The sequence below is a fragment of the Montipora foliosa genome, chromosome 11 (genome assembly GCF_036669935.1).
Source record: "Montipora foliosa isolate CH-2021 chromosome 11, ASM3666993v2, whole genome shotgun sequence".
In the NCBI taxonomy this organism is placed as follows: domain Eukaryota; kingdom Metazoa; phylum Cnidaria; class Anthozoa; order Scleractinia; family Acroporidae; genus Montipora; species Montipora foliosa.
The window spans coordinates 26,376,098-26,398,002 of record NC_090879.1 but is presented as its reverse complement, the minus strand read 5'-3'; the positions used below and the strand labels follow the sequence as shown (position 1 = coordinate 26,398,002).

At 41.7% G+C, this 21,905-nt stretch overlaps 1 protein-coding gene across 1 annotated transcript; it reads right to left on the bottom strand.

The window, feature by feature from the left end:
- Positions 1-992: 992 nt before the first annotated feature.
- On the bottom strand, positions 993-15,244 carry LOC137976819 (polycystin-1-like protein 2). Its single transcript, XM_068824156.1, is given in 12 exon segments — positions 993-2,215; positions 2,712-2,880; positions 3,639-3,680; positions 3,682-4,908; positions 5,566-5,802; positions 6,718-7,431; positions 8,247-8,495; positions 10,076-10,273; positions 11,743-11,868; positions 13,143-13,389; positions 13,778-14,317; positions 15,111-15,244. Coding segments are annotated over 12 exon segments (5,091 nt in total). The 5' UTR covers positions 15,230-15,244.
- Between the last annotated feature and the right edge of the window lie 6,661 nt (positions 15,245-21,905).

Below are 21,905 nucleotides of genomic sequence, written 5' to 3'. Positions count from 1 at the left end.
ATATGTGCTGAACAACTTTTCTACACAAACACTATTAGTCTAGGACGCCAGTTCAACGCAAGGACTTTTCCTTTAACAAAGGAGGATGCTTGATGTGTCATTAGCCATCTTCAATAAATTCCTCTAAGTGCTAGAAACTAAGTCCAGCTATACAGCAATGACGGATTTGACTGTTTGTTTTGAATACTGCAATAACAGACATTTAAAATTTGTAAAAAAGGCAACTGATTAAAATACAAAAACATACAAAGGGACCAATTCCACAAACGTACAATTCCAAAAGTTACTCAAAGGAAAAATGGCTTGAGATAAAGCTAAACGTTTTGCATCAGTTTTTAGTACACTGAGTGCTAGCATAACGGATGAGTACTTTGGCAAGTTCAGGGCAAGACTAGAAGGGGAATTGAGTAGCCCACTACATTAAGGCAAAGGTCTGAAAGGCACTAGCTCTTAATTCATAATAGGCACGAGCTCACGAGTATAAATGTGGCGTATCATGTAAATGTGTTCAGAAAAATCTACATATACTCAAATAGACATCTTTGTCCGACTGCATCGCCTGAATTATCCAATTCAGGTTACTTGAAAGTCTCAAAGGAACTGCTCCATTCTCTCTTTCCTTCCTGCCAGTGTGCCAATGCTAATCTTTGAAAGAGACGGTTACCCAGAGCACGAGCACGTAGTGTGTAATGCGAAAACAAACAACGAAGCTAGAGGTCTGTTACAGAAAACCGTGACTTCATTACAAGCAAGTAAACAACTAGAGTACGTATCGCATATATATCAAAACAAGTCAAATTGAGATGAACTGATTTCCAGACTATGATTCGCTAGTCAGTGCAGTCTCTAATGATTTTTTTGATGCTTTAACTCTTCTTCTCCTTAAATTGTTGCATATTTTTATCGTATCCTTGAAGTGATGTGGTTCACACAAATTCTCCTAGAACTCGTCGAATTTTCTACATATCTCGCATCGCTCGTGCTTGTCGGTCTTATCTTTCTGTCTGACGTCCAAAAAAAAGTGTTGTTATAAAGGCACCCATATCAGACGCTTCCTGCACCTTCTCCTCATCTTCTTTAACTTCGTGCAAACTGATGTCCAAAATAGAGATTACAATGTTGACTAGGAGAACGGCAAGGCTTACCATGAAACTGGTTGTAAATAACGGACCCAATATTTGATCAACGCCGTTTACTCCTCCGACATGATCGGTGTTCCCTAAGGTCAGCTCGAACTCGGAGGCAAACGAACGTAGGACCGATGAAAAAGAATACACCGAACTACCAAATGCCATGTAAGCAAAATGAGCATGCGCTGCAAATATAATGCCAAGTATAGCGCAAAAAGAGAAAATGTCACTTTTTGCGGATACCATTGTCCAGACCAAAATTTGAACTTGGGGGTTAAGGTGAATGAAACGGAGAAGTTTAAAGGTGGCGATGAACAAGGCAGCAGACAATGCGAAGTTCTCCATTTCAGTCCAGAGAATTGCAAACTGAAAACTCATGGTTATGAAGGGGTTTTTTCGCAGTTCGTTTAGGCTATCGTGCATAAATTTGGACTTGATCACGTAGAAAACAACTGCAAGCGTTGCACTCAGAATTTGTCCAAGGTCTATCCAGTTCCATACGGCTTTGAAAAATGCGCAGCCCTGGGAATATAACCTCATCAAAATAATTGTTATATACACCAACACCACCAGCAAATAAAGAATTTGGCAAGTTAAGTAAAACCCGAAGGAAAGACTTTGAAAGTTGAAGATCTTCACAGTGTCGATTTTCTCCCAAGTGAGCCCAAACCCAAACGGAAGAACCTCATAATGATAGGTAATGATGCTCATTAAATTCGTGTTTAAGTTCAAAACTTGAAACTCGAGTAAAACAGCCCTAGTTCTCCTATCGAGCCAATCTTTGTCTTTAACGCCTTCCATCATACGCATGGCAGTGGGTCTGTCATAGCCAAGATCGAGAACATATCCACCCCCAGCATAGAGATGGTGCTGTGCCCATGACGCAAAGTTGTTGAGCTCTTTTGCGGATGAATACCGCCACGGCCGTGGACATAACTCCGTCACATTAGTCCACTGGAGCTGTGAAGTCGACAGACGAACCCAGTGAGGAAGGTAAAGACGGGTTGTGTCCTCTTCTGACGACGAGTAGAAGTCATAGCATTTGTCAACTAAACTTTCAAATACCTTAACAACTTTGCAAGAACCTGAATGGAGAAAACATATGAAGGACTTAAATATGCTAAATGCAAATAACATTCGACGTAAGCATAACGCCAGGCTGCATAGCAAGTGTATTTTCTAGCGAGCGGGTGCTAAATATTCCGATCGAGTGTATTGGTCCTCATACTGGATTGGTAAGATCGAGAAAAGCATGGAGGGAGTAACTAAATTATAAACCTCGCTTGTACACTTTCGTTACTCGCTCTATGCTTTCCTCTATCTTACCAATCTAATATGACGGCCAAAACACTCGTTCGAAATATTTAGTACTCACTCGCCAGAAACTACACCTGCTATGCAGGCTAACATAACGCTGCCAATAATTCTATCAATGGTTGGATTGAGTTTCTACCTTTTCCCTGGATACCTAATAAAACTAATACAATGTTAAGGGAAGAAACAATGACGAAAAAAACACTACTTCAGCCCGAAAGGTGAAGTGAAGACGTTCTCTTTAAACGCGAAATTGGCGGATATTACCTTCTTGTATTCTTAGCTGCCGAAGGCGAGGCATTCCCACAAGCATCGAGATCTTATTACCAATGTACTCTGATGTCTGTTCCCATTGCCCATTGTACCACTGGCCAGCGTAGGAATCCTCAACGAACTTGCCCAGCATGTAAATCCACAGTTTTTCACCTGTATTTATCTGATGAAAGAGAAGAATCAGAGTTGATCATAAGTTCGGCGACAGTTCCCAAGAGCATAATAACGTCCATTGTATGCATGATTTTCCACTACGGACAACCTCGACATTTCCACAATATTAGCTTGTAAAGTCGTGAGAGTCTTAGTGTGCCTCCAGTCTGGACGGTTAGCTTTATCAAAAGGAAAGCTAACAAAAGGTACAGAATTGTGCCCATGCTAAGCATTTGAGACATTTTCCTTCTAATCAGTCAACAAATTTCATTTTTTCCCTCGCCTTCTCCCTTACGGCAAAGCCTCGGCCTGAAGATAAGTCACTACGTAGCTACCACAAAATGCTTCCGGATTGGCTCGGAAAACAAAGGAGCTGCGTCCTCTGAAATCTCTCGGGCGCGATGAGAGCAAAACAATGATTACGGCACTTTGACCACCGGTTTGCATATACAGTGGAGCTTCAACTTGACGAGGTGCTGAAGCAACCTGAAATATTTATAGCGTTTCGTTGTATCGAGGTTAATTTCCATGCACTCGGTTTTACAGTAACTGTAACTGGACTCAAGAATATCGTTTGTTTTGCCAAGTACTTCCTTGCATGGAGGGAGGGAGGTTCATTCAATCGAAGCTCCACTGTATCCCAAACAGCTCTGAATTCAATGGCTCACTTGAGCACTGAAGTAATAACTGTCATCAACCATTAGACTCGAAACTAGTTGCTGGCCAGTTCAATATACAAACAAGAACATTCATTGTTGGGACACCAACCTTGTTGAAGGAGGTGAAATCATCTCGAGTGGCCTTGTTCATAGAGATATCTGGCATATCCTTTGTTTCCATATGCCACTATCATAAGGAGGACACAGAACGCCGTAAATGCAACAGACTCTCTTGCAAACCCAAAAAACTTTGACTTTCGCATTTCGTACTCGCGTTTCTCCTTCATTTCCTCTGAAAAGGAATTTCCTTGGTAATCAACGTCTTCATCTCGTGGCTTTGGCGTCTTAAAGACTAGGACCAATACCATAGTAAATATTAAAATTTTGATGGGTTGCCAGATAAAGACATCTTTCACGAAGGAAACTAAAACTGACGCCATCCACTGATCGGAAATGTTTTTCCCCCACTGAAGGCTATAGAATACCGTAACAGTGGCTGACGACACCGCAATTCCAATACAAAGGAACCAAGCAACATAAGCAAAGGCGTAGGGTAAAAGAAAAGGCTGCTTTTTAATCTTGGTTGAGGAGGGAAGAAACTGTTCATTAGCATCCTCCCCGTACATTTCCGACATTACTTTGGTCTTGCGGTGGCGGAATAGCCCTGCAATCAAAATACTAACTGGTGCAACTATAAGAGCACTCTGGACACCAATGATCACTTCTCGTACTGACCTTTTGAGTGGTCCAATCTCGATCACATCACTTGAAACCCCGCTAACCTGGTAAAACATCGCGTTCACTGCCATTGCTAAATCAAGAAAACAAAGGCAGCAAGAGGTCCGCTGTACTCTCGTAAATGGATTTCGAGGGGGTCTCGTAACGACCGAAGCCCACAGGTGTTGATCAGCGAGGTCGATTGACGACAGGGAGTAAAACAAGTTCTTAAATCCAGGTCCATGGTTGGATGGATCATTGGACATAAGAGTTACCTTGGTTGCTCCTTTGCCAATGTGAAGCGCAAGCCAGTCATGATGAAAAAATTCCCATTTTTCTCCCGTGCTTCTTTCCGTGATGGAAACGTGATCCAGAAACCATGACGCATTCTTCCCAGAGCTGTCATGCCACATCTCTATTTTGATCACCGTTCCAAGCGATTTCTCAAGGTTTAAAACATAATTACTGAAACTTCCTCGTCCGAACATTTTTCTGCCTGGTGGAGAACATTTAGTCAAGCTGACAGCCTCCACAACATCTTCTGTTCCATAGATTGTCATAAACACATTAGCCGTAGTGCCAGCGTTTCTCCAAACGGCTGTGACTAAAGTTACATCGTAGTCATGTGCGCCGCTACGGCCGAGGTGCACAGCTGGACCCTCCTAAAATAAGTTTAAAACAATCGTTATCTTCATTTGTTTGTTAATTCCTCAGGCGAAAAAATCATAACGTATTTTAGAATCATAAGAGAAAACAAGAAACCCCAGCTGATTTTTTTGTAACTCTAATCCTCGGCAGCACAAATCAAAATTCCTGATCATTTGCTCTAAATTCGCCGTCAATAAATCGTGTTCCTGATGACTCTAACTTCTCTGTAACTCCAGTTGCTGGCCATATTAAGTACAATTTTAGCAGCAGAATTAATTTAGCCAAAAACATTTATAGTAATTTTTAGTGGCCTTGACCATCACAAGTCACAATATTCCACTTCTGTTGATGAAGGCTTGACTCGCATTTTAGAACGGTATTAAGAACACCTTAAAAATTTTTTTGTCTTTTGATCTCATCAAAATAACAAATATCCTCAATGACATCGCAAGACATTAACCAAGACGAATCGCATTTGTAACGTATATATTAACTAAAAGAGCAAAAGAGGCTCTCTGAAATTGTGCTGGAAGTTTCCTTTAACAATGAATGGCAGAATCCTAGCCTGAACAGTCATTTGCCAACCACCAGAACTTTGAACCCGAGCACAAAACCCAAATAGATCCAAAAGACAAGAATATCAAACATTCCCAGCTCTAAATAACACGCACCTTTCTTTGGTCCTGCAAATCAGCCTTTCTTGCCCAAATAATTACAATAAAATAGACACCAAAGACGCTGCAGACAAGCGATAGGACCAAACAATTTCCAGTCTCCCCAAGTCTCGCGAATTCTGTAAATACTTTGTCTAAATCAATCGCACTGGGTGCTACCACAAAGCCACCACCAAAGGAGGTCAGGTGGTTGCATCGGCAGTGCAGTACTTTGTCGTTCGTTTCACTTCCGACCTAATTAAAATTAAGGAAGGCCATTAATGATGGAGACGATATAATTACACAAAATAGTATTATACTTAACGTCAATGGAGACATTCTGACTGAATAACCACGCTTTTAAGATATTTATACTGGCTCTTTATAGCTTTAGTATCACAATGATTCTTACAGTTGGCTTATTCTCATTACAGAACCGTGCAGAACAAAGAAAACACAACAGCCGAAATAATAAACTTGGGAAAAGCAAAAGGCTAAGAGACTAGTTTTTCGGACTCAAGGGCTTTTATTTCGCGTAATTTTAACTAAAGCCTGTGTTACAGCAGGCAATTTTTCGTTTTTTTTCCCCCTCACACTTTCGAGGCGACATTGCTTGCACGAAAAATTACCGAGTTCAACATACCGTGCAACAAACATTCTCGTTTTTTTGTTTGTTTGTTACTGTTTTATTGTCATTATCATTATCATCATCATCATCATCATTATCATTATCATTCCTACTCTCGGCAACCTTTCTTGTAACGCTGCAGTGAATGTTTCAAATGTTGCGTACTGTAACATCATCTCTGCAACTTGTGTCGTAACGTTTTATGGCATCAGCCAATACAAAACGTTCCTTTCACAATACCTGACCATCGATAGCGCGACAGGACAGGTTGCAAGGAACGTTGCCCAGTGTAACACCTGTCGAGCACCTTGTCTCGTCCCTGGGAACTTTTGTGGCAGCAAAACGTGCGAGACAAGTTGCGAGAGAGAAAAATTGCCGAGTATAATGGAGCCTTAAGTTGAACTAATAAATGTTAGTTTCGGAAGGAAATACTCTTGCTGTTTGAAAGCAGCTCAGGGAGCCCAGACCAGCCCAGACCAGCCGAGACTCTTAGAATATACTTAAGTTGGCGTACCTTATTGAGAAATGAAGTCATTACCCACCTTGCAGCCATCTTTCCTCCAATCGCCTTGCGTCAATGCAAAGTAGTAACAACTATACAGCCGAACTTTCACACTGTAATTATGGTCAGTTGAAGGATCATAAACCAGCGTCCTGTTACGAAGATTCTCTTTGACTGGAGGTGGTTTTGGCTCAACACAGTCCCTTTTCTGTCTCCTTCGTCCAAAACATGAACGTTTCTTTCGAGTATGATTCAATTTAGAATTACTCAGATCAACGTACAAAATTCCGATATAGTACAAACCCGTTTCGTTGAAGTCTGCAGTCGACATAATTTCGTATGGACTCCGTGTGCAGTTAGCCACAAAATTATCACCGACCCCTCCCGAGGAACAAAATGAGTAATCAGGCAGCAATGCATAGCGATCATGACTTTTTACTGTCGGGCGCTCCCCCTTTTTAACGTACCCCAATATAGGAAGACTGCTGTTGATTGGTTCGACTTCAATGATCATGGAATCAGTTATGTTATCCAAGTTCACCGTGTGGTAACGCATGATAAGTGGTTTGACGAAGAAGTTGTCTGATACGCCGATAGCCGAATAGAGAGGAATTTTGATGTCAATTTGCAAGTTATCTCCTCTCACAGGTATTGTCTCCCCATTTTTGTCCGTGAATTCCAAGCTGAATATTGTGGATTTGATCTTTCTATGCCTCTTACCCCACCGATATGGGTTAAAATCCATGCGCATCATCTAGGGACAAAACAAACAACCAACGTAATGATTAGAATGTCACCTGTTCGTCAATTCTTCTTGCGCTTGTGCTCACGCCCATGCTCCTCCTAATCTTGATGAAACGAAGGCTTTATCTAAAATACACAACTCCTTATCTGAGTTTGGGTATTCCATACTCAGAGAACGAAGAGTAAAATACTTTTCTGGGGGCGAACGGGGAAGGCAGGGTTAAAAAGAAGTGGTTGCACTCTTCCCCCTGTAATCCGCAATATCCTTTTTGCTGTTCCCTTTGCTGTTCTTTGAGGGTTGACAATTGCATAATTAGATGCAAGGCGCTTCGTTTTGATGCCACACAGTGTCCCCCTCACCGTAATGCTAACCCTAACAGTTTTCTGATGACATGAAGTTCGCAAGCTTAAGGGGACACTTTATATGAATGGCATTATGCAGCTGTGCGGCTGCATTGCACAAGAAGGTGCTCTTCTGAACTCGGCATATCCTTCATCCTTTATCCTTAGCACTACCACTACTAGTATCACCATTACTGTTGTTGTTGTTGTTGTTGTTTGGTTTTCTTTGTTCCTTTTTGTTTTGTTTTGTTTTGTTTTGTTTTTTAACCAAACGAGGAGATTTCTCTGTGGTGACGATAACTTAGTATCAACTTGTATGTTGGATGAAGAAAGCAAAAATGAAAAGAAATTTCAAGGTCACCGTTGCTGTTGATGACGACTGAATGACGAAGCCAGGATGGGGGTAAAGTAGCGAACACAAACGGCAAATTGGGAAAAAGCAATAGAATCGGATGAAAGAGATTGGAAACATGTCATGCATACCTGAAACTCTATCCATTTAGAATCTATATCACGGAATGCCTCTTTCATGTTGCTTGGAAGGGTAAACCCTTCCGTTTCCGACGACTTCAAATCTTTCTTCGCGGGTCGACAGGGCGTTTCGCGTCCAAAAGTGATATCAAAGCCAGGCACTTTGAAACCCTTCGGTGACTGGGAAACTGCTGTTCTCGACCCAACGATCTTGAGTATGGATTTGATTAAGCTATTTGTTTTTAACAAAACGTCTCTTGTCTAGAATAACAAAGGAAATCAAACAGTTATTAATAACATACTCTCACAGTTTTTAATTCATAACTGTCTAGGATGCATCATTACAAATTTAAACAGCCTTGCTAGATTTTCTTCGATTCAACCAAACTAACGATTCGCGCGCATTTACTAGAAACTGACTTAGTCTGCACAATAAGATGTTCTTATAGTAAAGGAGGTGACGAATTGGAAGCCCGGTGATGAATGGAATAATAAAATTCATCGGTGGTTAAAAATTTATCGGTCGGCATATTCTGGAAAAAATGATTGAGTGCTTCTGACAGGACTCGAACCGATGACTTTCCGACTACTTGTTCGGAAGCTCCAACACTGCGTTACGGAAGACCTGTGGGAGGGAGGCCATTAAAACAGGTTCAGGAGACAAACGTCCTGCAAACGTAAAGGCCATATCACACGAGGCAATTTTTCTTGCAACTTGCAACGCAACGATGACGACTAAAATACTTTCAAGTTGCAGAGGGGGTGTCACACGTTTGCAACTTTTTTCGCAACTTGCAACGCGAATTTTTTCTTGTTTCTTCTTGACTTCCCGAGTCATCAATGTCCTTAAAGGAATGTATATCTCGCTTAAGTCCTTCGTTGGTTAAACCGTGTTTCTCAGCCAGGTCTTTAGCTGCGTTGGTCTTGTCAGTTTTCTTTGCGATTTTTCGTTTTGATTCCACGGCAGGGGTAATGTTTTGTAACCTTTTAGCAGTTCAAATTTTCGTTATCACTTACCTTCTTTTCATTGTTTACGACTGCCGCCTTCTTGAAATCGCCCGCGAGCGAAAGATGAGCTCTGATTGGCCCATTCTGACAAAATTGCGTTGCAAGTTGCTGAGGGGATGTTACACGCAGGCAACTTGTCTCGCAACGTTGCGAAAAGTAGAGGGTCGTTCTACTTTTCTTGCAACTCGCAACGCAACAATTGCAGTTGCAAAATGGGGTGTTACTCGTAATTTTTTCTTGCAACTTGCAACGCAACATTTGTTGCGTTGCAAGTTGCAAGAAAAATTGCCTCGTGTAACATGGCCTTAACTGGGGAGCTAGCGAAACGACAACGACGACGACGGCTACGAGGACGTCATTCAAAAATCCAAGTTCGCGTTATTCACATCACTACGCAACAATTTCATGTCGTTCCGCATTTAAAATGTGTAGTAAATTTCGAGGAATTAAACTGGTATGAGCGAGCTAGAAGAGTAGGGAGAGAAATGAAAATTCGTAGTCACACGCTAACATTCTCCACAGAACCTGGAATTTGGTCATTTCACGTCGTTATTCAGGAGATGACGGCAAAGAAATGTACCAAAATGGAAAACGCACGTGCAGAGTCATTGTTTTTGCTCACTAAACCTATTGTTTTGTAGCGTGCTCGTTGCCGTCGGCGTCGTCGTTCCGTAAGCTCCTTACTGCTGCGAGCACCCAGATTTTTGTCAGCACTGATAAATTCGTCACTTCAAGCTTTCTTTGTATCAATGTTCATAACCCTAACTCCAACAAAGTTGCACAAAGAGACAACGACCAGTCTACGAAAAAGCTTTTTCGCACGTCTGGCACACCTTTAGCTGCTCAGCGGTTGGTGTTTCGCTGCCCCCAGTTACTGCTGATGTTTCTGCAGAAGCCCTAAACAATTCCGCTGTTCCAAACAACAAATTATACGCCCCTAGATAAATAAGCCTTTCATCCTTTGCTTTCATGTTTTCAGCCACGGATTTCAGCCGATCACGTATATTACTCAGTATTCCCAGTAGAAGTTTCTGAAAAAAAAAATCAATGGGCGTATCGTTTAGAAAAATTGGATGGTTCTTTGAGTAAACTTTTCAACTGGTGAAAGTTCACTCAAATGTCTCATAGAAAAACAACAATGAAGTACGATCGTTCGCGCGGTTGAAGCCCTTAGAAGGATGGTTGTCGATGACATGGGCTGACATTTCGACGTCAGCAAAGTCATCTTCAGAATCTCTTCAGACTTCGATGACTTTCGCTCATGTTGTCGAAACGTGAGCCCATGTCATCAACAACAGTCCTTCTCAAGGCTACACTCGCCCAGACGCTTCTACTTTAAGTTATGAGCTCAAATCGTTGATTGATGAATGAAAGAAATAGCCCTCTTTAACCCCCCCCCCCCCCCCTCCCCCACCTCTTTTTCACCCAACCCCCGAATTACAGAAACTTTGCCTGAAAGAATTTGGGATCACGTCTCAGTCGAGCTTTTTTCCGGCATTCTTGACGAGCGAGTTGAAAGAATGCCACCTTTTTTTAAGTGAAGTGAGAGCAAGACTTGAGCCACGAGTTCCTCATCCTCGGAGATCCAGGGGTAGTTAGTCGGGTCAGGAGGGATTTTCATGGGCGAAAGTCAGACGTGGGCGAAAGTTTACTGTAAGAACGAGACGAACCCCTGGGCAATTACTCTTACCGAACCAGTTCCAGAAGCATTTCAAATTCCAGCTTTTGATTGGGCAGAAAAATATTTTTCAGCGAAGAGGATCCGTATGGAGACTCTGATGCTATCTCACACGAAGTAGGCCAACTGTCCCGTCACGCGAACTTGTTTTCCACATCTATCGACATAGTTACGTGGCCCGTGCAACGGAGATTCCCACGCCGTGGAAACTTTCAGATGAAGCTCAACAAACAAGGAGAAAAATGTTAAGTAGACATGGTTTACTCGACTAGCCGAATATGCAACACTGGAGAAATCGCGTAAGAGCAATAAAAATTTACGATACCTTCGATAAATCCGCCGTGAAAATTTCTTTGATTTCCTGCGGCCATGTTAAAGTTTGCGATTTCCTCGACTTCGTTGATCTTTTTTCTGAAACTCTCCTCGGAATCTTCCCGTTTGAACGGGCCACATAACTATGGCGATAGATGTGGAAAACAAGTGGACCAAAATGGCGGCAAATTTGAAAGTTTTTAACACATGGAAAATTCGCGTTTTGTTCAAATCGAATGTTAATTGGGTGATGCTTAGATTCATATGAGAAAGTAAAATTTCGTTATGGGCACTTTAAAATACTACCTCCTATCTTTCTCAGTAACAATTTTTACCCGGACTACTTGTGTATTTCAATCAAACGTTTGTTATAATAATAATAATAATAATATAATGTTCTTAATAGACGCATTTACAAAGCTCAATGCGCCTTACATTAAAAGTTAAAAAAAAAAAAAAAATAGAGCCAGTTAGTCAGCAGGAGTATGCTGATTGCTTGTTGTAGACTACCTTGGCCTCGACGCCTAGCTCGGTTATATTTCTCCCAGCAGAGGCCCAAAACGCTGAAATTAACACCACATCTGGAAGACTATCTAAGTCTTCAGTTTGAAATCTCCTCATGGCAACATCTCTAAGCTGCAAAATTAGTAAATAACAAGTTAACCTTGTTTGCAGATTAAACGTCTCGCCAGTTTTCCAACTCAGATTTGTAAAGTTTTGTAACCCCATTTCCTCTTTATTGTTTTTTTCAGTTGATTCTTGTTTGTATGTTTTTGTTTGTTTCCTTGTTTTTAACTTGTTACATCATCTCATCATATCCGTGGAAGAAAACATCTCCATCTTTAGTACGTCTTTTCAACACAACATGGGACTGCCCGCTCTTCCTGCAATTACTTGGGCTCAGATAACGTTAACAAAAAAAAAAGAATTCCAAATTAAGCCTAATCACAAGTGAACAAAATACAATGCTCTTCCGTAATTGCAGAAAGACGAGGTCAGTGCTCTCTCCCAGCCTCAGCCTTGTCTGTTTGATTTTTGTTTGTTGTCGTTGTCGTTGTCGTTGTCGTTGTCGTTGTCGTTGTCGTTGTCGTTGTCGTTGTCGCTGTCGTTGTCGTTGTCGTTGTCGTTGTCGTTGTCGTTGTCGTTGTCGTTGTCGTTGTCGTTGTCGTTGTCGTTGTCGTTGTCGTTGTCGTTGTCGTTGTCGTTGTCGTTGTCGTTGTCGTTGTCGTTGTCGTTGTCGTTGTCGTTGTCGTTGTCGTTGTCGTTGTCGTTGTCGTTGTCGTTGTCGTTGTCGTTGTCGTTGTTGTTGTTGTTGTTGTTGTTGTTGTTGTTGTTGTTGTTGTCCTTGTTGTCCTTGTCATTGTCGCTGTTGACTTTATCTCCTATTATTTCAGCCTTTTAAAGTGGAAAACCTCAAAGATTACGGTATGCGTCAGAGAAGAGAACTATCTACACACAAATTAAATGTTGAATTTATGTCACCGACACAGCCGTCTCTTCTCGGGGAGACTACCTCGGACACAACTGTGGGCGTGTAAGCCTGTGGTGAGCCGCCGGGTGTGCCTGAATTAGTGACTTTAACATCTGCCGGCTGACGTTCTGGTCACTTGTACGCTCAACCGAGTTGGATTAGTCGAAAGAGAGACCGTTCGACAAAGGACAGCCTCTGGTCACACCATATGAACCACTTAAATGAATTTCGGATTCCAAAAGTGCGTGGATTCTGATCGTTGGCGTGATTTCAGAGTCCAAAGCCCAGGATCCCGGATTCCACATGTAAAACTTTTGTGTATTCCGGAGTGCAGATTACCTTACAATGGGCGACCCGGTGTTCCATGATGTTTACTTTTAAAGTATGCAAATTGAAAAGGGAACAGCCCGGATATGCACAGAACAGCAAAAGAACTTACATTATTTTTCTGCTTTGCCAAATCTGTTGAGTTCAGTAGGCTGCTATTGGCCGCTTCTTCTGCACTCTCTATTGTGAACAACATTGCAGTCATCAACTGCCAAGCCTTTAGTCGATGCATACTGTCAAGTAGTTCCTCAAAGGATGCTCTTTTCTTTTCGAGTAGGATAAAAAGATCTTGCTCTTCTGTTGCATTAGGTGGGAATACCTGTCCGATGCAAACGTAGACAAAAACTTGCGAAAAGTAGCTAAAGGCAATTACGCATTTACTTGCGAAATGAAATAGTCTTACTTTTTGCATCACGTGATGCACAATTCAATCACCGGATTAATAAATAGCGTGGGTTTTTTGTTGTTGTTGTTGTTTGTTTGCTTTCGTTTGTTTGTTTGTTTGCTTGTTTGCCACCCCTCAGACTTTCCAAACCTGTAATAATCAGCCTATGACGCTATTTGACCCAAATGCCTGCCTACCTATAATATCATCTTCATCAGCAAATTTCGAGGCATCAGTATGACCAAAGAGAAAGCCTCATCTTTAGTTTAAAATAAGCCATGATGTGATCAATCTGTATTTTTGGTATGTAAACGACTACGTGAAAAACTTCGCACTTTTCAATTTCTTACCTTAACTGTAACTTCCCTCTCAGATAAAGCACCTCGACATCATACACATATCCACGGTTTGCATCCCCCTGCGGCAAAACAAACTGCTGCTGTCTCTTTCCACTGTGTGATAAGATGAAATTTATCCCACCACTCCCACGAATTCGCACCTCGTAACTGAAAGTGTCGTTGACCGGAAACCAGTCCGTGCAGAAAAGCTCAAATAGGGTGTAGACAGCCTCTCCTGACTCTGGTCTTACAACACAAAAGCCGGCTCGCGGAAGCAACGCAGTCTTGAATATCTGTGCACTTGCCGAAGGTGTTCCATTAGCGAGTGTCAAGATTAATTCTAATCGGTAGGCAGTGTCGTCTTTCAGAGTCTTCGGCTCGATTTCCAACACTGACGAATTCTCAGAACTGTTAAAAACGTTGGTCCATCCAATGCTTTGTTCGTTTTGTTTGAACAAGGTCCATTGGTATTCTACTGAATCATCGCAAGAAGATCCAACGTATTCAGCGGAGATGGTCAGCACGGCCGATGGAAGCACAGTTGAGCGGTCATTTAAGACAAAACTATATTACAAATAAAGTCTTAGTATTAAAGTCTATGTGGTACATCAAACGAAATGCTGTCTTTCTTAATAAACAGTTTGAGAGGTGATTTTTGCTGTGGTTGTTTTTCCTTTTGTTTTGTTTTTGTTTTGTTTTTGTTTTTGTTTTTTGCATTAAAATTGTCAAATAAATGGACCTATACCGAAATCTTAAAAATATCGCTACATTATTACGACTAAAAAACACAGTCACATTCGTAACAAAGGTGACAAAACTACAACCAAGGAAATAGACTGAGGTTACAATTCCTTGATTGGAACAATATATAAGGTCTGATATCGATACTCAATATTTTTAAGGGAGGAAGGAGGGATTGCTGACATTCATGACAGAAAGGGCTATGGTCCGAAAAGAAAGGGTTCCAACATCATCATATTTTCGGTCTCTCGTGAGACATCATGTCCGCAGGGAGAACAGTCAACGTGGCCACCTTTTTCGACTACATTTTTGAGGAACGGGGAAAATCAAATTGAATTGAATGCCTTTGTTCTGGTATGTCAGGCACTATAATAAATCACCCTCCCCCCCCCCCCCCCCCCACACGACTAGACAGCAAGCAGCCCGCATCAAGGTGAACACAAAACTTATCACACTAATGCTTGTAGCTGAAACAAGCTCTTGAGACAGTCTCTCCTTATACACAGCTTAAATAGGCGAGATGCCACTGCCACGTCGCTTCGTTGATTTGCGAAGCACTTGGAAAGCCCACTTTTTGAGATAACTTTTTGAGATAGCATCTGTGAGATATACTTACTTCATTGAAACCTGTGGAGGGTTTCCCTCGACAACATGAACTGTCTTTGTTTCACTGGAGGTTCTGGTGTCTTTCATGACAATAAGCTTGAAGACGTAAGAAGCGGTCGCGCTAGCCATTGCTGAGGCGTTTAATACCACAAGTGGCTCAGTGCTTTGCAGTCTTCCAATACCTGTGCCAAAACAACCGCCACTTGGTGGATCTGTGCCGTTAAGCGAAACAGAGACAACTGGAAGCTCGGATACGTTCTCGCTTGGAAAAACCTCGTGAGACGTCTTACAAAGCCAATGAAACTTCAACGAGTCCAACTTTCCTGTCCCCTCATGAGGATCATAAGACTCGGATGCATTAAGAATAAAAATCTGCTTATTTCCTCTGGTTATTTCAGTCTCTCCTGAGATTATTGCCACCAAAGGAGAAGGCAACAACAAAATAAAATCGAAACCGTTCAATGAAATAGGCCAAAAACTTGGAATGTTGTAGGAGACAAATTCATAAATCACCGCACCAATTTTCAGGTCTGTGCGGTACATCGTTTCTGAGTTATTTGCCAAAGCGTGTATGGAGCCGCCATTTTGGTGCACGACCGTTGTGCACCGATACGTCGGCCAAAAATCAACACGAACATCTGGAATTCACCTAGCGATGAAAACGCTTACTTTTCGCTCATGACATAAAAAATATGTGTATGAACACATCTTCTAATCCACTTGAAACGCTCAGATTCAAAAAGCATATAAATTTTTTCCAACCAAATAACTTTGTATCATGATGTCATGCAAGGTGACAATTTGGAAATTCAAAATGCTGTATTTTCGAAATAAAAGACGTCATGGAACTGAAAACTTGAAAAAATTTTTTTTCTAGGTCTTCTTCAACCTCCTGTAGATAAAAAGTCAAAACACCTTGCGATTTTGATGTTAGAATTTGATGACGTCACTGTGAACACCATGTATAGGTGACGTCATCGATATCTTCGCTATAACATACATGAAAATAATAGTCATTTCTGATTGGCTAAAAAGAGTGCAATTCTCATGTTACACGGTTGTAAATCTGTAACACGAGTGTAAATTACGAAATCCGGGTCCTCCAGTTATCAGCACATCGGGAACATTTTTATCCTGTATATATTCCATTATTTCGGTCAGTTGCTGAGAACGACCATGAGAATTGCACTCTATTTTAGCTAATTCCATTTTATAAGCAGAAGGAAATCAGTTAAAATATCTGCACTGCAAAAGAAGACGCCGTGTTGCGTAGAACTCGTTAAGTAGGGCTAGGCATCCAGTGCTTACAAAAGTCCTTCATAGGAGTTGGTGGTGCTGCGACTGGAGAGGCGTCGTCAATGTCTGGTAAGACCGATGCGGGAGCGGCAGTCCCTGCCATAGAAGGCACAGATGTGGCTGGCTGGTCATGGGAGGGGGTCTACGAGACACCTTTCTTTAGCTGTTTCTTGACCAAACAGCGCTAGCTGTTGCGGTTGGCTGCTACGTTTACAATCAGCAAAAGCTATGAAACGGTTGGTTTAGCAGCAACTTCGCCTTCGGTCGCTACTGACCAATCACGACGAGAAAAGCTCTTCTATAGTTGGAAGGATTACGTTTTTGCAAACGTTGGCCGTGTAGCACTTTTATTTGAACAGATTTAACTGATTAGAGTGTAATGTGAAGTGCTAAGTTTCTACCCCATATGAACCATTCCATCTGTAGGGCTAACGCTCACATGGTTCATATGGGGTAGAAACTTAGCACTTCACATTACCCTCTAATCAGTAAGTCTGTTCAAATATAAGTGCTACACGGCCAACGTTTGCAAAAACGTAATCGTTCTTTGCACTCCGAACTTGTTCATTGCCGTTACTTTAACATCTTCAGTTCCCATGGCCTGCTCACGTCTGACCTTGTAGCTCAGTCGGTAGAGCTGCGGTGATCGAACCCTAGGCTCGTGGGTTGAACTCCCACCCTGGTCAGAGTTTTTCTCTGTCCTTGTGTGGGCCCATTTCCATCAGTAGGGCTAACGCTCACATGGTTCATATGAGGTAGAAACTTAGCACTTCACATTAAACTCTAATCAGTTAAGTCTGTTCTTTTATAGTTGTATTACTGAAGAGCAGAGTCCATTTTTCATCACAACTGCTCCATCACATCCCGGCGAAGACACCCACGCCGAAATTGATGTAACGAGACAGTGTTAGGTCAAAGCTCAGTTGACTATAGAATATTCAAATTTCATTTTTATGCTTCTCTAAGCACATTGAATGCTGCAATCAATCATATCTCAGCAGGCCGTCAGAATTTTGTCTGATCAGCTAAAAAAAGAGTGCAATTCTCACTGTTGCAAATTTGTAACACGAGTGCAAATTACAAGTTTACACTTGAACGACTTTTGATCGATAGTCTTGTAAAATTTGACAAACGTAATCTGTTTGAACCAATCAGTTAAAATAAACTCTTTAGAAAATACTCATTTGCACTGGATGAGTGCATGGGTGCCGGATAATGCAACATGTTTCCGATGCATTCATCACATCAACTCTTTTAGACAGACCACTCTTTCTTGGGTTTCAAAACTTTGTAACTTTGTAGAGGAAAATATGCACGATGCCCTCTTTTACTGCTTGTAATTTAAAGATGAAAATGTTTGATTACTTGTACAATCGATCCACTTTGTTGGTTTCTGTCAACTCAAAAAACATTTCTGCTACATTAATTCTCTGCACTAGTTCAAACCTAATTCTCTTGTTTACTAAACTGTCTCCTTCAAAGTCGCTGTTTTAGAAGTTGCCGAAAAGTGGAAAATCAGCTGTCAATCGATGTACGACTGTGCAAGGAAGGACAGTGCGTTTATTACCGGGTTGACACCACAAACAACTTCGTATTGGGAGTGTTCTTTAAAACATCGATGTGCGAAGTAGTTTGTGACGTCATGCTGGTATCAAATCTGTTCCCCTTTATTGCTCGGTCGTGAATAAAACCAACGCTAGTCAGTTTCTCATCCTTTAACCATCTTTCAAAGCATATAGTAAAGTGAGATTTCCGGAAAAAGGTTACACAAACAACAAAATATGTTTGGGACAAGTACTGAAGGGGAAAAACGTTCTTTTTTACATGTTCTCTAATAGTTTGCCAACTTTTGCTGCAAACACGATTGGCCGCAGTATCAGTTACGTTTAGTCGTTTCAGTTCAACAACATAGAAATAATCACTTGATTAATGTTATCAAGAACTAGTGGAGGCGATCAGTGATTATGTGAAAACAATATTTGCTAGAGCAAAAGAATAGGGTTAGATACATTTAGCCGTAAGTATAAATGGGTTATTGACCAAGCGTGAGGTCAAGATGGCTGGATATTGGCCAAGTCCTTTTTTTGCGTGTTTATGGACCAAGACGAAGTCGAAGTCCATAAAGACGCTAAAAAAGAACGAGATCAATATCCAGCCATCTTGACCAAACAAGCTTGGTCAACAAAGGATTTATTATATGGGATAAAACACCAAAAAAATGATCTTTGATCTTGCGGGACCAGCCTTGCATAATTATCTTGCTTTTAGTCCACTACTCAACCGGACACTCAGACAAGATAATATATGGGCGCGTTGGCCAGCCAAGCCACCGTGCCATTTATAAGCATTGGAATAGGTCCAAAAATATTCATACATGAACTCTATTGTAAAGAGAAAAGCAATGCACCAGAGCCGGACACGAAAACCCATAAAAACCAGCAGGTGAATATAACCAGGGAACGTGTACCCCCGACCAAGGCAGTGGTGCGACCCTCGGGGTTCTAGGGTATTCCAATTGAAAGACACTACTTACAATGTAAATGAACGCTATTATATACCGCCTAACGAAGGCATTAAACATTCATTCAGCTCGATAGAACAATAAACGAAACAGGACTTAAGCACGTGGCGAAGGCCGTAGAATGCCTCACTCGCTAAACCATCGCAAAATAAAAACCCCGATCACGTGGCACTCCAAGCACCTGCCGCTCTCAACCAGGCCTCTGCTAAGTGTCGGCAAAATATCAATTTATGCTAATCAAGATTATCATAAATTACATTTTCTCTATTATTTTGTTACCCATGGTGCTCTGCGGGCGTGTCTTGGGCGCGCTGATCTCCGCTATTAGGGACCTTAAGATCTACGACAACGACGTCGACGAAAACGTTACCTCATAATTGAACTTTGCTCCAGTAAAAGTCTTTCGCAATTATTCCATCTCGTTCACGTTGTACAATGTGGGAGAAGTATCCTAAAAATAAATTGGTACGGGCGGTTTCAGACTGAAAATAGAGAATGAAAGATTCTCTGTTGCATGCTCACGTTGTCGCCAAAACCTAAGATTTGGTGATTTCACGTCGTCGTCATGCAGAGAACCGTAAAAATATGAGGTAAAATCCGTGCCGCACGTGCAGCACGATTATTTATGCTCTTTTAACCAATGATATCATTGTTTTTGTGAAGTTTTCGTTGACGTCCTCGTCGTAGATCTTACGCTCCCTAATAACCGGCGAAAAATTGATGAAGTTTTTAGACCGGACTGAAGAAGGGCTTGTTGGTTTCAGCCGTTAGATGTCCGCCGTTGGACGTAGGCCTTCCCCATTGTCCTCCACCGGTCTACGTTTTGCGCAACACGGTGCCAGTGTTTTGCAAAACTATCCAAGTCGTCCCTCTATCTCGTTCTTGGTCTTACTCGGTTCCTTGTCACGGTCCCCGGGGCGTCCAGAACGTAATGCGGGTTGTCGAACGGTTGTCTGTTCTTCTAGCTACATGTCCAGCCCAATTCTACTTGAGTTTACTTATCGTTTCCATGATATCTCGTACTTTGGTTTTTTTCTCGGATCCATTGAGCTGTTTTACGGTCTCGCCACCTGATGTTTATCATGATTCTTTCATGGGCTCTCTGCATAGTTCTGAGTTTCAAGGTTTGGTGTTTCGTAAGATTCCAGGTTTCTGATCGATAGGTAACTGTTGGTAAAATGCACTGGTCATAAACCTGACGTTCAACGATGAAGAAGGGCACGAAAAACTAAAAGTGCGAGCTGTGTTCTCATATTTTTACTATTAGACTGATTACAAAGTCTCTGAATTACAAAACCATTGATAATAACTTTTATCTTTTAATAGGTGGTGCACTTCATAGAAGACTCTTCCAAATTCCAACACCGCTTCTTGAAAAAGCCTTCGTAGTTTTTCCCGTCTTTAACACTTTCAACATTAGAAAGCTTCCGCAAGGACGACGCCTACGAAAACGTTGTCTAAAAACATTATTTTCGAATTCCTTTGTAGTAATAATTTTGCAATCATTTCTCCATGCCAAGTTGTTTGGGATGGAAAGTGTGCATAATCATTCCAGGATTAAAACTGGACTGAACGGTGTGGGTGCTTGGAGAGCAAATTGAAAATTTATCATCAGCTTCTCGCGTCCTCCACATAACCTCAAATTTGGTGCTTTCACGTCGTTAGGGAACTTAAGCAACGACAACGGCGACGGCAACGAGAACGTCACAAATGTGCATATTTAGTGGGCAAAAACAATAGCTTTGCACGCCCTGCACGTGCGTTTTTCACTTTTGTCCATTTCTTTGCCGTCGTCAGCAAAACAACAACGTGAAATAGTCAAATTTTAGGTTTTAAGGAGAACGTCAGAACTTGACGCTAAAGTTTCATTTTCTCCCCTAAATTAAGCGCCGTTCCGACCAATGTCATTTTTGAGGAACTACCACACCCTTGTCATATAAGAAGGGTTGACATGTTTACAAAGTGATTACAATGACGCGAATTAATATTTTGAGATGACGTTCTCGGTGCCGTCGCCATCGCGTTGCTTAAGTTCCCTGTTGTCAGGACGGGAACAGCGAAGAAATGTACAAAAATGCAAAACGCACGTGCAGGGCGTGCAGAGCCTTTGTTTTTGTTAATTGGACCCATTTTTTTTTTTACGCTCTCGTAGCCGTTGTCCTCCTATCTTAGACTCCCCAATACTTCCTGGCTCTGACTGACTTGTGGACTAAACTAGTCACGAGCACACTATGCAGAGTAGGGACTCGACGAAGAGCTCGACCAAAACATCTCATAATATACCTTTGCACTTTCGTCTTTCAAAATTTGGTGATTTCACGTCGTTGTCATACAGAGTACTACGGGTGCGTGGGCACGTGCAGCACGATTAATTTTCCTCTTTTAACCCGGCCAATAATCTTGCTTTGAGGCGTTGTTGTTGCTGTAGCTGTCCAACATCGTTCCCAGGGTCTACTCCGCCATCTTGAAAGCGGAGTAGACCCTGGGAACGAGGTTGGTAGCCGTCGTCGTTTCTTGAACTTCCTATAGATTGTTTTCACTCTCGTGATCACAAACCTTGTTTTTCCATTGAAACAAAAGAAAATGTTTTCGTGATGTTAGAGCTCAATTCCCGGAGGATTAGTGGGTACACCAACATGGCCGCCTTTCATTATTAAGGTACACTAACAATGGCCGCCGTTACGTCACGTAAACGTTACGTCATCGCCGCCGTGTTGATGGACGAAAATGAAAGATCCCTCATTAGCTCCTTTTGTTTCTCCACCAGCATTTGTACATTGCAGCATTGTTATCTGTTGGTTGCAAACCACCAAAAAGCAGACTTGAGGTCGTGGTTTATCCATCAGTATTGTGCCACAATACTGATCACTCGATCTCATCACTCGGGTAAAACCCTTATATCACTATTGATGATATTAAGGAAAAAAAAAAACTATATCAAATATTTCACCTGGGGTCCACTGGTACAACATATAAACAACAAATAGC